At 47.7% G+C, this 14,656-nt stretch overlaps 1 protein-coding gene across 10 annotated transcripts in view; it reads left to right on the plus strand.

The window, feature by feature from the left end:
- MLPH (melanophilin) overlaps window positions 1-14,656 on the plus strand; it is an 84,809-nt gene that overhangs the window by 50,330 nt on the left and 19,823 nt on the right. For 8 of the 10 annotated variants that reach the window (XM_039495083.1, XM_039495087.1, XM_039495090.1 and 5 more), the window contains 2 exons: window positions 4,331-4,414; window positions 6,983-7,171. In XM_039495083.1, the coding sequence (XP_039351017.1) occupies window positions 4,331-4,414; window positions 6,983-7,171 (273 nt within the window). The remainder of the gene's footprint in view (window positions 1-4,330; window positions 4,415-6,982; window positions 7,172-14,656) is intronic. The other 2 variants (XM_039495093.1, XM_039495084.1) reach the window with 1 other exon arrangement.

A 14,656-nucleotide genomic window follows, 5' to 3' on the forward strand; every position in this document is an offset into this window, starting at 1 on the left:
ATAAACATAGTTGGTCCCTGTTTAGGGCCCGGTCCTTCCCCCATTGAAATTGGTGCTAACACTCCCACTGGCTTCAGGAAGAATAGAAACCACCATTGTAATTTATTTTTATAACAGAATATTTACTGGTTCTCCAGTTTCCCTCCAAAAATTCTCCTAATCCCATGTGTTTCAATGGAGTTAAGTGCTCCTGGTTTTCTCCTCAAATGTCTTTCTTCATATCTTTCGAATGTTGGCACAATTTAGGGCTGGTCCAAAACCCCAGGAAATCAGTGGGTATTGAATCAGGCCCGAAGTGAACAGAATGCATAATGGATGAACCAGTCTTCTGAGATACTTGTATGTATAATACCCTCGTTGCCTGTTCCCAATACAGGGAAGAGAGCTGATACCATGTGCAAATGCCAACCGAAAGCAAAGTAAACAAGAAACTTAGGGGTCCCTGAATTAACCAAACCCCACAATTTCTGGAAGGTTTCAGATGTCTCCTGACTCTTCAGAGGATAATTGAGGTTTTGGCGGCGTAAATTGGTGTAAATTGTCCTAGCTCCGTTGAAGTCACCAGCTGAGGAGCTGTCCTCTACTGTCTAGTTTGTGTTTTAAAAAAGCTTTAGCGCTGAGCACTTGTCTGCCAGCCCTCGTCATGCAGCCAATACAGCAACATTACAGCTCCGAATGGAGATTTATGGAGGACGCACCAGCCTGATTCTAACTGGTGCTACATGTACTAGGTGCTAATAAATTGGGCAAAGCCTAAGGACTAATCTGATTGTACCTTCAACTTGCCTGTCTGAGTCTCTGCAGTTTTACAGCGTGGCTCTGTGTAACCGTATTACTGCTGAAATTGCTCAGTAGACCCACTATAGCGCTTGAGGCTGAAATGTGCTTTGTTACACTCCTGTAACCTCAATGCCCTACGTGGGGTGGGGTGGCTGTAACTGGGGGCACAATCTGGGCCCTTGGGAGGGTTTGGCTCTCGGGGAGAGAGTGCATCAGCGCGGACCTAGAGGCTAACCCAGGGCAGATCTACACTACCCGCCGGATCGGCGGGTAACGATTGCTCTATCAGGGGTCAATTTATCGCGTCTAGTCTAGACGCAATAAATCGATCCCCGAGCACTCTCCCGTTGACTCCAGTACTCCACCACGGCGAGAGGCGCAAGCAGAGTCAACGGGGGAGTGGCAGCAGTTGATTCAGCGCCGTGAAGATGCTGCAGTAAGTCAACCTAAATATGTCGACTTCAGCTACGCTATTCTCGTAGCTGAAGTTGCGTATCTTAGGTCGATCCCCCCCGCCCCCCCCAATGTAGACGAGGGCCTAGTCTCACTTCATGTTGTGGCTAGCTTGTACTAAAACTTTCAGAGCTTGGACAAACAGCCTCTGGTATCCCCAAGGAGCCCTTTCATTGGCATTATAGATTTATATATGGGTTCTTTGTGATCTGACCTTTCTAACCCAATGTATTGCCTCATCAAGGCAGCACTACCACTTGGATTGTTAACATAAGGACGTGCGGCTTTGCCTTCTCCTCTGGACTCCCTTCTCAAAGCAGATGGTCAAGCTGTAGCCTTATGTAGAGTAATGAGTTACTTTAATTACACACCCCAGGGTGAGGGCTTACACCTACTTTAACCTGTAAGAGTTCAGCCGCCAGATCAACTACAGTACAGAGGTTATCAATGGAAGGGGAACCCAATGACGCATAACAGAGATTAATGGGTACTCTTCCTTTAATTATTGCTATTCTTAACCAACCAAACAACAATACACACGAGTCTGGTAAAGGAGAGAGAGTACAATACAGAATGTCTAGCATTTGCCCAACACATACCATCCTTTGCGGAAAAAACGAGATTTAGTCATCATCCTCAGCATCATCCTCACCACCACCATCAAGTTCATCAGCAGTGATCACCATCCTGGTATCTCCCAAGGCAGGCAGGCCAGGATACAGCTTTTACAATGACGCCCATTGACATTCGCATGCATTTATGAAAGTTTTAACCCCGTTTCCTTATTTGAACTTCCACACCCCAGGACTTTTGGGGTGTCCCATTTCCAAAAGGCGAGCTTGTTAGTTCCCCTTGACGTCACTTTATCACAATAGTCACAGGCAAGTCACCTTAGAGACGTTTTTAACATTTCATCCCAGCTACTAAGAGTCGTCTTGTGACGTCTACTGAGCTCTCATAGACATTTTTATCCAAACTCAGGAGTTATTTTCAAAACATCGGCATATCACAGACCTTGACACAAGCTTAGTGGGTTTACTATTAATTTACTTAACGCTAACTTATCTTTATAATATAGCAAATATTTCCTAAGGCCTAATTTGTCTAAGCTAAATATCTTAGCCTGTAGGTTTCTTGCATTTCAGCTTTAAACCTTAAGCTAGCTTTTACCTATTACCTATCAGGTACATCTCTTATATCCATCTCTTTTAATGGATTAATTTATTAGTGACACAGCTACAAGCCTGCTTATTGCCCCTGGTGTGATGTAAGCGCTGGTCACATCAGACCCAACAGTGTTTACTGAGACTTCACTTTAGAAATTATTGGATTACTGCCTCTCTGTGGGTTTAATGCTACTAAAGGTGCTTTCTGTTAAGGATGATAATTACAGTACTCTGCTCTGAAGTACCCATTTTTTTACATTCATCTACTGAGCTTACTTTATTCTTTTAAACAGATGCAGCCACTTCAAGTTCTTGTGAGGATCTAATTAATCATCTATTAACAAATACAAAAGCAACATGAAAAGAAAGAAGGAAGTGTTAGAAACATGCACACATTTCTCTTTCTTGTTTCATGTTCTGGCCATTCATCTTTTAATGGGATGCATCTGATGAGAACAGGTTATGACGTGGAGAAGATGTTCTAAATGGAAATGACAAAGTTTTCATCATTTTTTTCCTACCTAAAAAAAAGGCTTTTAGAAGGAAATGTGATTATTTAATGAAAGCATTGGTTTCCTTTGAAATGGTCCAATTTTTTTTATTATTATTATTAAATGAACATTTTCATTTTGGCCTTTGAAAATCAAAAAAGTATTTGTCTTTGATTTTCAATTTTTGAGTTTTCTGTCCTCTCTTCTCCACTGGACAGGCCAGCCAAAAATAAATACATAAAACTGGAAAACTTTTGGGTTTTGAAAACCAAAAATGAGCATTTTTCATTTAATTGAAAAATCAGAAAACTGCAAAGGAAGCACTTCTTTGTGTGGTTTTCCATTCAAAAAGTGTCATGGCGTATAGTTACCTTCTTTCAAGCATTTCCATTGGTGTATTAGAGAGAGGCTGATGTGGTGCTAGCCAGCTGAAAGGTTTATCAATGGGAAATGGAACCTATGCCAGAATTTAACCTGACCCAGCGTGTTAATGACCATGAAATTATTTTCTTTCTGACACTGTTCACTGGCCCAGAGGCAGTAATAATGGAAAGGCTCAGGGAACACTGGCAACACAATGGCACATCCAATGTCCTGACTGACCAATAAGCAAACCCTGCCTCAGGCAAGCTGCCCTCCCTCCCTGTCCTCTCTCTGATATTGGCATTTCCAGTCCAAGTTTGCTGTGAAGACTCAGTGGAACAAATCCAAGGGCATTTGAAAGGCGTATTATTTTTCCTACCTCATTCTACACTAAGCCCCTTGACTTGTACTCTTGAGTAGATAGATCTATGCCAATAACTGGGGTTTTGGTTCACTGGCAATTTTCTGGAAACTCAGGGGGAGACAATGGTTTAGGCCAACCCGAGAAAAACTTAAAAAAAAAAATTTGTCAAAATGAGAAGTTGAAAGAAGAATTCGTTTCAGGTTGAACAAAACGTTGAGTTCAACCCAAAATGAAAAGTTGGGGTTTGGTTTGAAGTGGGGTGTTGTTTTTTTAACAGTTTAAATCGTTTAGATAAAATGGAAATTTGGAACTGGAAGTCATTTCAAACTGAAAAATCAAACCGAGCATATCAAAACAAAACCTTTCCGTTTTTGCTAAAATAATTTTTTCTAGTTGACCGAAACAAGATGATGAAATTGACATGAATTTGTGAAATGTTTCCCGAATCTTCATTTTTCTTCCCCAAAAAAGTTGTGGCTGAAAAATTTGGCCAGCTCTACTCTGGATTCCCTTAGGCCCTTTGGAAAAGCGCACCCATTGTCTTTCTATTAGTGATCTGTTCTGGATTTCATGCTTAGCCAGGGGCACCGGTGGTGGGCTCTGTTCTCTGCTGTATTCTCCATTCTGTTGATTAGATCTGCCCTGGACTGTATTCTGGTGCTGGTGGTGGGGCCTGTTCTATACTGTATCCCTTTCTCTCTCCTCTCCCGTAGATATTTGAACTCAACAAACGTATGTCAGCTATTGAACGCATGCTGAACCGTCTGGAAGAAAGAATCCTGGTGCACTCAGAAGAGGTAACAGTGCCGAGTTGGGGGGCTATGCGTAACAGGCGAAAGCATTTCCTTTCGCAGTCTCCTCAAACTCCTTTGAAGCAGCTTGCGTTGCATCGTCAGGAGACGTGGCTCTTAGTTACACAGGCAGTAGACAAGAAATCTGCTGTACAACACAGCACTTGGGGAGGAGAGGTGCTTCTATTGACAGAAGGTGTATCTAGGAGGTGGATAGTGCTGCCGGCTGCATCAGTGAATATGTGCGCACTGCAATCAGGAGTTCCAGGCAGGCTTATAGGGAGGCAGCTGCACAACCAACCATTCTGCTACCCCTGTTCTAGCTTGATTAAAGCTAACGCTGTATGCCTGCTGTGCTGGCATCTCCCAATTGCAGTGTAGACACACCCAGTAAGCCAGGGAGCCCTGCACGCCACAGAAGTGGTGGCTAAAAAGACAGGGATGAAGTAGTTGGTTTAAATACTGGGATGTTGATTGCACCAATAGACAGACTAACATATAACCCAACTCTCAAGGTGCTTAGTTCTGTCCCTCCCCAAATGTACACCAGCACCCAGCACCTGCCACAAGCTTCAGTCTCTCTGGAGCTTCCTGAAAGAGGAACAGAACTTTCTGCCCAGGAGGGCACAGCATTGGTTGGTAGGTGGTAGGTTCTTTCCATTGATAGAAAGGTCCTGGAGCTGCGTGAAGGCTAATCTGATTTTCAAATGGCAGATGATTCCTCTTTTTAACCATTTATTTTTAACCTTTTAGACCCTTGTCATTTTTCAGCTTGTGAGCCTCATCGGAAAACTGAATGTAATGGAAAATGAATGGTTATCAAGCGTGTCAGGGGTGTTCTGACAGGTGCTCAAATTAGCTCCTTCAGTCCTTTCTCTGCACGAACAAGACTGTTTTATTAATACTGGTCTAAGCAATGTTCCTATATGTTTGTAAATGCTTCCAGAATGGATGAGAATTCTGGGGTTACGACACAGGAATCAATAGCTACATTAAATGTAATAATCAGTGTGTTGTGAGTAGCAGATTCTAATTGAGAAGGGCATTTGTCTTTTCCATGTTATTGCCCTTGTTTCGATGGCCATCAAGGAAGAAGATCAATTTAATTTTAAATTCTGTTGTGACATTGAATCAGCTGGTATATCAGTAGGTCACTTAATGCTAATTTGAGTTTCCAATTGTAGAATATTTACGCGCTTTGCTTCCTTTGTGCGGGATTGTGCAGTTAATTGAAATGACATTTGTTAGCTCAGTAGAAGGGACACGCACAATTTTGAAGATTCATGCAGGTCTGGCTTGAATGGAGGGTAATTTCTCCCTGGTTAAAATTAAAGATGGGTTCAAGCTGAAAAGTTTGGTGCTTGCTCCAGATCAAAATGTCATCAAAATTTAGGGGTGTTAGGATCCAAGATTTAAATGCAGTGCCTCTCTAGAACAAAGAAAATTACTTATCATTTTTCAACTAACTCTGCTGGGTTGGTCTTTTGATTTTTGTTTTTCCTTGGTTGAAAATTTTGATATTTTTTTTTTCAGCACAAATTTGAATACCAAAATATTTTGGTCAAAAGTTGAAATATTTTGATTAGGTTGGAAATGCTGCCAGAGTGCCTCATGGGAGTTGTAGTTTGTGTTCCTCATGCTCCTATTCTCCTCGATAGGCCAGGCTCCCCATCCAGGGTAATCTCACATGATGCACCACACTCTTCCCTCTTGCAGAAGGGAAGCAGTGCATCATGGGAGCCTGTGGCATCTAGTGACAGCGTCATATTTCAGCATTTTGGTTTCAGCCAAAATATTTCAGTTTTTTTACAAAAAAATCAGAATCTTCTGCAGGAAGCAGAGACTTTTTTGCAAAGAAAATGTTGTTTAGTCAAAAACTCAATTTTCTGTCAAAAGTTTTGATGGAAAATTTTCAACCAGCCCTATTTATTCAGAGGTCAGTTCTTTAGGACAGGCTGCTCCAAGGGACTAGGCTGGTGCCTGTCCAGCTCAGGATCTGATAGCACAGTATGCTTCTCAGCCTGGATACTCAGATCAAGCTAACTTATTGTGGGATACAACCTGACGCTTGTGTGCTCCAGCTTATATTTGTTATGTGGCCTTAAATTGCATGAAGATAGTTGGCCTCTGAGTCAGGCATACTGCACGTGAAATCTGACATGGAGTCACACCACACGTGGAATCTCATGCAGGTCCGTGGTCTGGAAGACTCCAGGGTCTAGTTGTTTGAGAAAATGAGTGGTAGATCCTAAGTGATGATTACGTAACCCACCTCCACGGAGTGTGGCTCTCTCTCCCACGCTAGTGGTTGGATCCCATGGATATTTATGAGTCTGTACAGCCATCTCAGGTAGAGGCTTATTGTTTTAGATCCAGAGGTCCTGGGTTTGAATTCTGCTGCCGACAATCCACCCAAGAGCATTGCATTACATTTGACCTAATAAATGACCGAATAAACCCTCTCTTTTATCCTTTTGCTAGCATAGATATGTCCCGGGAAGCCTTAAGATACCGACAACATTCAAATTGCATGAACACCAACAGACTGAGAATTGCTTGCTTTTCTACCTCTAGTCTCCGGCCCCCGAGTCCCACACCGATCCTGATGTGGAAGAGGAGGAATTGAAGAGGAAGCTGGAGGAGTTAGCCAGCAACATCAGTGACAAAGGAGTTTCTTCTGAGGAAGAAGAGGAAAAGAAAAAGGATGAACCAAAACCCGAAATGAGCTCCTCCAGCAGTGACCCACCCAGTGATGCTCAGAAGGTAGTGTGCTTCCTACCCTCTAACTCAGTACCAATCTCACGCCATTCTCAATGTTTCCATTTATGTTCCTACTCTTCCCTTTGCTCTTAACATCCTATAACTGCACCACAGTCAAGTACCTATTGGCTTTTCCTACGCCCCATCTTGGACACTCGATGTTAGCACCTAAGTTCTTTGCCTTTTCACCCTGGCTGGATGCTTACATTGGGGACTAGAGCAATTGTTCTCAATCTCTACCGCACGCGCGCGCGCGCGCGCACACACACACACACACACACACACACACACACACACACACACACACACACACACACACACACACACACACACACACACACACACACACACACACACACACACACACACACACACCTTCCCTCTCCCAACAGAGACATTTGTCTGGGCTGCTGAGAACAGCAAATGCTTTGCTAAAGTGCTAGTGCAGAGGGTACAAAGCCCTCCCCACTTCTTTGGGGGCGGGGGAATGTCGTGAAGTATAATGGTGAAATCCTGCCTCCTGCCTTTGACGCAGAAGAGGGGTGAAAATATGGAAGATTTGCTCACCGTTTTGTGTGTGTGCGCGCAGTGGGGAACCTCAGTTCATTGGAGGCCTCTCCCCATGATGTTCATTTAGATTTCTGCAGCATCAGGGATCGTGGCTTGGGAAGGGGGAGCTGCTCTCCCCAGTAGCAGCCACTCCTGCAAACCCAGAGGGGTTTCCCTGTGTAAGATAATGCCAGCACTCTGCCCTGTCCAGGGGGCTGGGCATAAGGGAGGTGATGTTGCGGTAAGGGCTGGGGCGCAGGGTCTGGTCTGAGGTCTGGCTCAGTAATAGCTGTCAGGCGCTCTGTCAGCGGGCAGTGCTAAGTCAGGGACGTGCCGGAGGGGCTAGAACTCAGGAACGCCTGGCAGCTGGGCCTGTGCTAACCCGCTGGGCTCAGGGTACGTCTGCACAGCAAAAAAAGAAAACAACCCACAGCAGCAAGTCTCAGAGCCCAAGTCAACTGGCTTGGGCTCCCGCTATGGAGCTACAAAGAGCAGTGTAGGCGTCCCACTTGGGCTGGAGCCCGGGTACTGAAAACTGGCGATGGGAGAGGGTCTCGGAGCCCGGATTCCAGCTTGCACAGGAACGTGTTCGCTGCTCTGGTTAGCCCACAGTGCGAGTCTGAATCAGTTGACCCGGGCTCTGAGACTTGCTGCTGTGGGGTGGTTTTTTGAAGTGTAGCTGTCTCCTGAGCAGCCTCCGGGGACACAGCCGCACTTCTCCCATCCCCTCCTCCTGGAGCAGCCCTTCCCAGAGTCCCAAGCAGATTTTGCCATCGGACTGCAAAAGGGAGCAGGGTGACCCGCACATTTGGCGTCTCTTGCTGAGTTGTGTCCTGCACTGCCAGTGAAAGAACTGGAGCCGTGGACACGGAGGTGCCATCTCGGTAGAGACACTCAGTGTTACCAAGAGCAAATCCAGGCCCCTCCATGGTGGTGCAGATGCTCCTAAAGCAGAGGTTCCGCTGGGCAATCGAGCTAGATGCGGGGATCCTGTTGTGCAACAGCCCTGCTCCATCTCTGCTTCCTGAAGAGCAGGTGAAGGGCTGGTGGCCGGGCAGGGCCTGAGGACCTGCTGCTGAGTAGATCCTCCAGTCTTCAGGGAGGCCTGGCTAGACTAGCTATGAGCCCTCATAGGGAATTGCCCAGTGTCCAGCCCACCCTGCGCTGGGCTCAGGCCCCGTGTTGGCCTGGCAGTGTACGTGGTACAGGGGTACCTCACTGATGAAAAGCCCCAGACTGGTTTTGCAATAAATCCTTCCTTGTCCTGTGTGGTGTATGGAACTTTCATGGACTGGAATCACTTTTTCACACCTAGAAAGTAGCTGTTCCATTCAGCACTGGAGCTAGGGCAGTGCAGAGACGCTTACTGGCTTAACCCACCAGAGACAGAGGTCTCCAGGCCTACTCTGCAGGAGGAGGGTCATTCACTTGGTGTTCTTATTAAGCTGAAAAGCCCTGGCAGACGGAGGCGTTCTGCGCTGCTAATACACTAGAACCTCTCCTCTCAGTCCCTTTTCAAAGAGATGAGCTCACAGGTCTTTTTTATCCCTAAATTGTATGACTCAGTTGGTCTGTATCGACAGCTTTGGTGATGAGTAGTTGATGACAACCCATAAAGGATGGGAAGTGAGTCAAATATTAATTAAAGGAAGAAAGAGCTTGTGCCTTGTGTATTCTGCAGGCCTCGCACAAGTTGTTCTTCCCTTCTGAGGTGTTCCATTAGAACAAAGCGGAGAGGTCAGCATTCCTTTGGGTTTGAATGGCTCCTTTGTCTGGCTGTCTGTGTTGTTGTTGTTGTTCACTTTGACACATCTCCTTTTAATGAGCAGCTTCACTATCAAAGGAGCGAGGCTGGGCTATGTTGCACGTAACTGCTTGTGCAAAGCAGCTTTCATCTGCGTGATCGGAGAGTCTTTTATTTCTCCATGAGGCCTTTTTCTCTTTGTTCATCTGAATCCGGCAAGAAGACCCTTGGCTGCGGAGATGTAAATGACTCAGAGCCGTGGCGAGCGGCCGTACGGGGCGCCTGGGCTGAGTTTGTGTGTGTGCTGGGGGAAGATCTGTCTCCCAGCCCAGGGCTGAAGTTAAATTCTAGGGACATGTCACATGATTACTGCATGCACTCCTTGGGGTGCAGCTTGCTGTTCTCTTCTTCACAATCCCCCAGCAATATGCTGTACCCTTGCTGAACGGCTCTTTGCCAGAAAACTACTTAACAGAGTCCCACATTCTCTCTTCAGGGATCAGGTTGCACCTCCCAGATTCTCATGGTGCATCTGCACTGGCCCGGGTCCATTTGTATAAATAAGAGCTACTTTGGGTCTGCTCTAACTTTACGTCAACTGGCTACGATCTCATAAGACCAAACCCCAGTCATGAATTGGCAAACACAGGCGCATCCCAGCCCCAACATACGCCCTGCGCTTGGGAGTAAGGGGGGGTCAGTTGGCAGAGAAGCTCCCTGAGAGCTCCCCTTTGCAAAGGAATTCTCAGGTGGCTCGGTCAGACCAGATTCCAGGGGCACAAAGTGGCTAGACAGAGAGAATCTGTCTGTAGAGTAGAATTTGGCTCCATGCTTAGAGTCAAGGTATCCCAGGCAGCTTTGCAGTTCTGCTTGGTTGACAAACAGGGCAGTAGCAGATACAGAGCCTCTGCTTTTTATTCTCCCGACGGTCATTACAGATATTTAGAAAATGCTTCTTGTTAGAAAACTCTGTGTCCAAGAACAAACTTGATCTCAAGCTGCACCATTTGGATCTGGACTCAAAACACCCCAAAATCTAGATGGGTCTCCGTCACGGTTTTGAGTCAATCCATGCGAAAGGCAATGGGGCCACTTGCAAAATTCTGATCCAGATTTGCATTTCCAATACCCCTAACGATTGGATCTGGGTTTTTTAATCAACTCCATGTCTGCTCAGGAAAAGCCTCACAAAAGGAAGGAACTGTCATAAAAACAGACTCCTTTTTCTGTGAAAAGCAACTTGGAAAAGACAGATTTCTGTTTCCAGCCACAGGTACACCGCAAAATAGCAAATGGACAGAGTTAGCCACCTCCTTACTAAATGCTGTGCCAGGAATCATGTTTGTCTAGGGTGTTACCTTGTAAACACACTTGTTTGTCTCTGCCCAGGGTGTTCATATTGCGTCTATCACCGTGGTATCTAGGAAGTTATCAATAGGGAGTAGGATGGTGTCTTTCTTTTTACTGTTTTTAAATGTATCAAAATACAGGACTGACTAGCTTGATCCAGAAACAGGTGGGCACGGTACAAGCTTTATCATACAGCTCTGATAATACTCCTCAGAAGGGTTGCTCCTAGGTTTTGGCGATGCTGAAATAATATGCCTTTTCCTATCCCCACAGAATCTGGACAGTATTGATAACCAGGATCAGACCTGCAGTACCATGAAGCCGTATGTTGCAATTAGACGCTAAGCACTGTCTCTGTGCAGCATTAGAACGGACCAGTTAGTAAGATCAGCACCACCCTAGGATACAGCCAGGACGACGCAGGGAAAGAGGCAGAAAAAGGAACATTTTCTGCAGCTTGTCAAGGCTGCCCACCAAGAGCAGCTGTGGCCTGATAAATCAGGGGTGTGTAGCGTCAAGGAACACAGCTGGGCTAGAGGACGGGAAGGGAGCATTCAGCCCCGGGAACCCGTCCCGGAAATAACAGCCACCCGCTTCCCCGGGCTGCCTGTTGAGAAGCAGATGTCTCAAATGGAAAGTAGAGGCAAGATAAGTAAACAGCCTAATACAAGTGTCAGCTTCCTGGGGTGGCCGGGAAGGGGCCGCAGCAGAAGCACGTTTGCATGAATTTCATGGGTTATGCAAGTAATGAAGACTTTTCTTCTTAGGCCACACAAGGAGGAGAGGCAAAGCGTTGGGACTGGCCTCTAAGGCTGGGCCACAGCCATCTCTTTTATGAATGATTTGTATTCCAGTAGCGGCCAGAGGCCCTGCCTGAGATCGGGGCCCCGTTGCACTTGGTGCTGGACATGCACATAGTGAGAGAAAATCCCAGCCTCAAAGAATGTACAGTCTGAATAGATCAGCCAGCAAGGCAGGATTATCCCCATTTTACAGATGGGGAAACTGAGGCAGAAAGAGTGATGAGCAGGATTTTCAAAAGCACTTCGGATGGGCCTAACTCTGCTCCCTTCAAATCCCGCCCTAAACACTTCACCCAGGGAGTCTGTGGCGGAGCTCGCCATTGACCCCAGCTCTCCTGAGTCCCAGCCCACCGCCTTATCCAAATGCCCATCCTTCCTCTTTGCCGTTGTCTGGTTTAGTGACAGGCCTGCCCACCAAGATACACAAGGCCCAGCAGTTAATCCAACCCAGCGTTTTCCAAACTGGTGCCGGACAGCTGGCAGTGCCAACTAAGCTATTTGGAATGAAGCTCCACCCAGGACCCAGCCCGGTGTTTGCCAGCCTTCCAGGCACTGCACTTGCTGCAGGAGGGTGTGGGGGACACCTGCCTGTGCCAGGGAGGCCGCTTACACCAGAGTGGGGAGTATAGACAATATTGCTGCCACGTGCCCTTCCTCAGGGGGAGGGGGAGCTTTAAAATCCACTGGGGCATCATAGGAGACCTGCCATTGAAGGCGGCTGATGCGCCCCCTTCCTAGCCCGCACCACCCACTTCTGGGGGCTGTGCTGGGAGAGCAGGTTCTCTGCCCGCTTTGTGTGGTCGCCGACAGCCACCTCCGTTGGCCGGCCTCCCGCTGCGTGCGGTGTCTCTGCACAGGGGTATGTCTGATCCAAAGCACCTCCCATGCAAAAACAAAGCCTCTCTAGAGAGAGAGAGCAGAGTAGCCAGACGCATTGTAGTCAGGTTAAAGACTTTCCAGTAATGATTGCCAAGGTCCTCCCAGTCACCGCTCGCCCCAAAGCACTGTGTGCATTTATGTACAACCTGCACGTCCGCTACGAGGCTGGGGCACAGCAGCTGTTCAATGCTGCATGGCACTGAAAAACATCAGCCATCCCTACAAGGTGAATCCGTAGAGGCAGGAGGTAGGCAGGACACCCGGGTTACATCCCTGAGAGCCGGATTCCTCCTGACATCTCCAACACTGTTCTGAGTTCAGTGCCAACTCAGAGATGCACACCACGCCCTGCAGTACCTTTGCTGGCTTTTGAAGCTCTCCTGTCTATGCACTGGCCCACCCTAAGCCTGCAGTAGTTAGGGGGAAGCAGAGTGCCTGGAAGGCTGGCAAACACCGGGCTGAGATGCTATATTGCAGATATAAACCGGTATAACTTTCCTCCCTCTCCTTCCCACTCTGCCAGGGTTCATATACCCACACACAGGCTCTCTGAACCAGGCAAAAGGAACCCTCTAACTGTTCTGTCTAGAGAGGTGCAGCATTTGGGGGGTGTTTGGATCTTGGGGTGGTGGAGGGTTGGTTTGGTCCCTTACGTATACAAGAGTCAGCTTGATGTTTCCAACCTGCAGAGTTCAGGGATGGGCTTTCGCTCAGATACACCACAGAGTTTCCTTTACGAATTTGCCCTGTATTGATTTAACCCTAGCCAGCCCGGGAGGTCACTTTCCTCTTCTTGGGTGGAATCTGGGAACATCCTCGGATGGATCTTTACAGTGTGGGACAACGTGCTGCCAGTAAAAATTTGAAACGGGCTTCTAGGATTCTACTTCTTCTTCATGTTGCATCCCGAGAGTTTAAAGAAGCCTTATTGTTCCCGTGTGCATTGCTCTGTCAGCACCTAGCACAACGGGCCCCCGTCCGTGACTGGGACTCCTAAATGCAATAATAGTAATAACCCCTTGTGTGGGGAGACGGTGAAAGAAAGGGAATGGCAAGTCTGCTTCTCTCGCTCTCTTTTTTTGATTTTCACGACCACTGTTCTATGCCAAGTCCTGTTTCCCTTGCTCCCAGAGCTGTGTTAGCAGCAGTGCGCCCCACTGGCACCTGGGTGGATGAGGACTTCCCCGTTTCACGACCCTAACTCAGCTGCTGCGTTTACCGCCGTTGACCTCTCGTGTAAGTGTTTGTAGACTGGGTGGCTGGGCTAGTCCGGCCCCAGTGGAATGAGCAGCTCCCGGCGGCTCTTTCTGCCTTTCCAAAATGAGGGAGTGGTGTGAGGAAGGGAAAACCGCGGGGGAAGGGCTGTGGCTGTGATCATAAAGCTGGTTCAACAGCTTCCCTTTGGTTCAACGGCCACCAAAGCCCTGAACCAAATTCTGCTCGGTTGCATTTGTCTAACTGGGCTGAATGGCTTTGAGTGTTTCCAGCTGCAGTGGGGCGGGGGGATTGCGGTAAGATTGTGTACCACAGCAAGCAAAACAAATGGCCTGATGATTTGCGGTATGCAGCGCCTAGAAATCCCAGCTCAGATTGAAGTCCCTTTGTGCTAGGTGCTGTACAAATGCCCTGCAGGGGCGCGAGCCGCCCTCTTGCCGCGTGCTCCTGGAGCCTGTAGTTATGTGCAGGCTGCCGGCTAATGGGAGCGCGCCACTGGCGTTCTGAGACGGTTCCTTTGTCCCCACTGTACTCGACGAAGTCTGATCCGAGATCAAAGCGCTCCGTGAGAGCCACTTCCATCTCCGGCTGAGAGCCCTCAAGGAACAATGGGAGCCCTTTAATTACAGCTCCTCGTCCTCGGTCACCCCTTCTCCCCCGTTTGGGCTGTGGTGTGTGCGCATATGTGCTAACGTACGTTTTTTCTCTGGCTGCGTGTGGTGTTCACAGAGGTCGTCGGCTCCGGTTTTGTGTGACTTCACAGCCACGGCGCTGAGAGCCAGGCAGGAGTCCTTGAGTGGAGAGGGCCAGGGTGAGGCTGCTTCTCCCCTCCCTGCAGGGCAGAAAGATGGGCAGGAGGTGGGCGAAGCCTGTCGAAAACTTGAAGAAATCGTAAGGCTCCCTGCTGTTCATTGGCAGGGCTCACGCTGAGTGTGCGGGGCACAGCAT

Source organism: Mauremys reevesii, linkage group 11, assembly GCF_016161935.1.
Source record: "Mauremys reevesii isolate NIE-2019 linkage group 11, ASM1616193v1, whole genome shotgun sequence".
NCBI lineage: Eukaryota > Metazoa > Chordata > Testudines > Geoemydidae > Mauremys > Mauremys reevesii.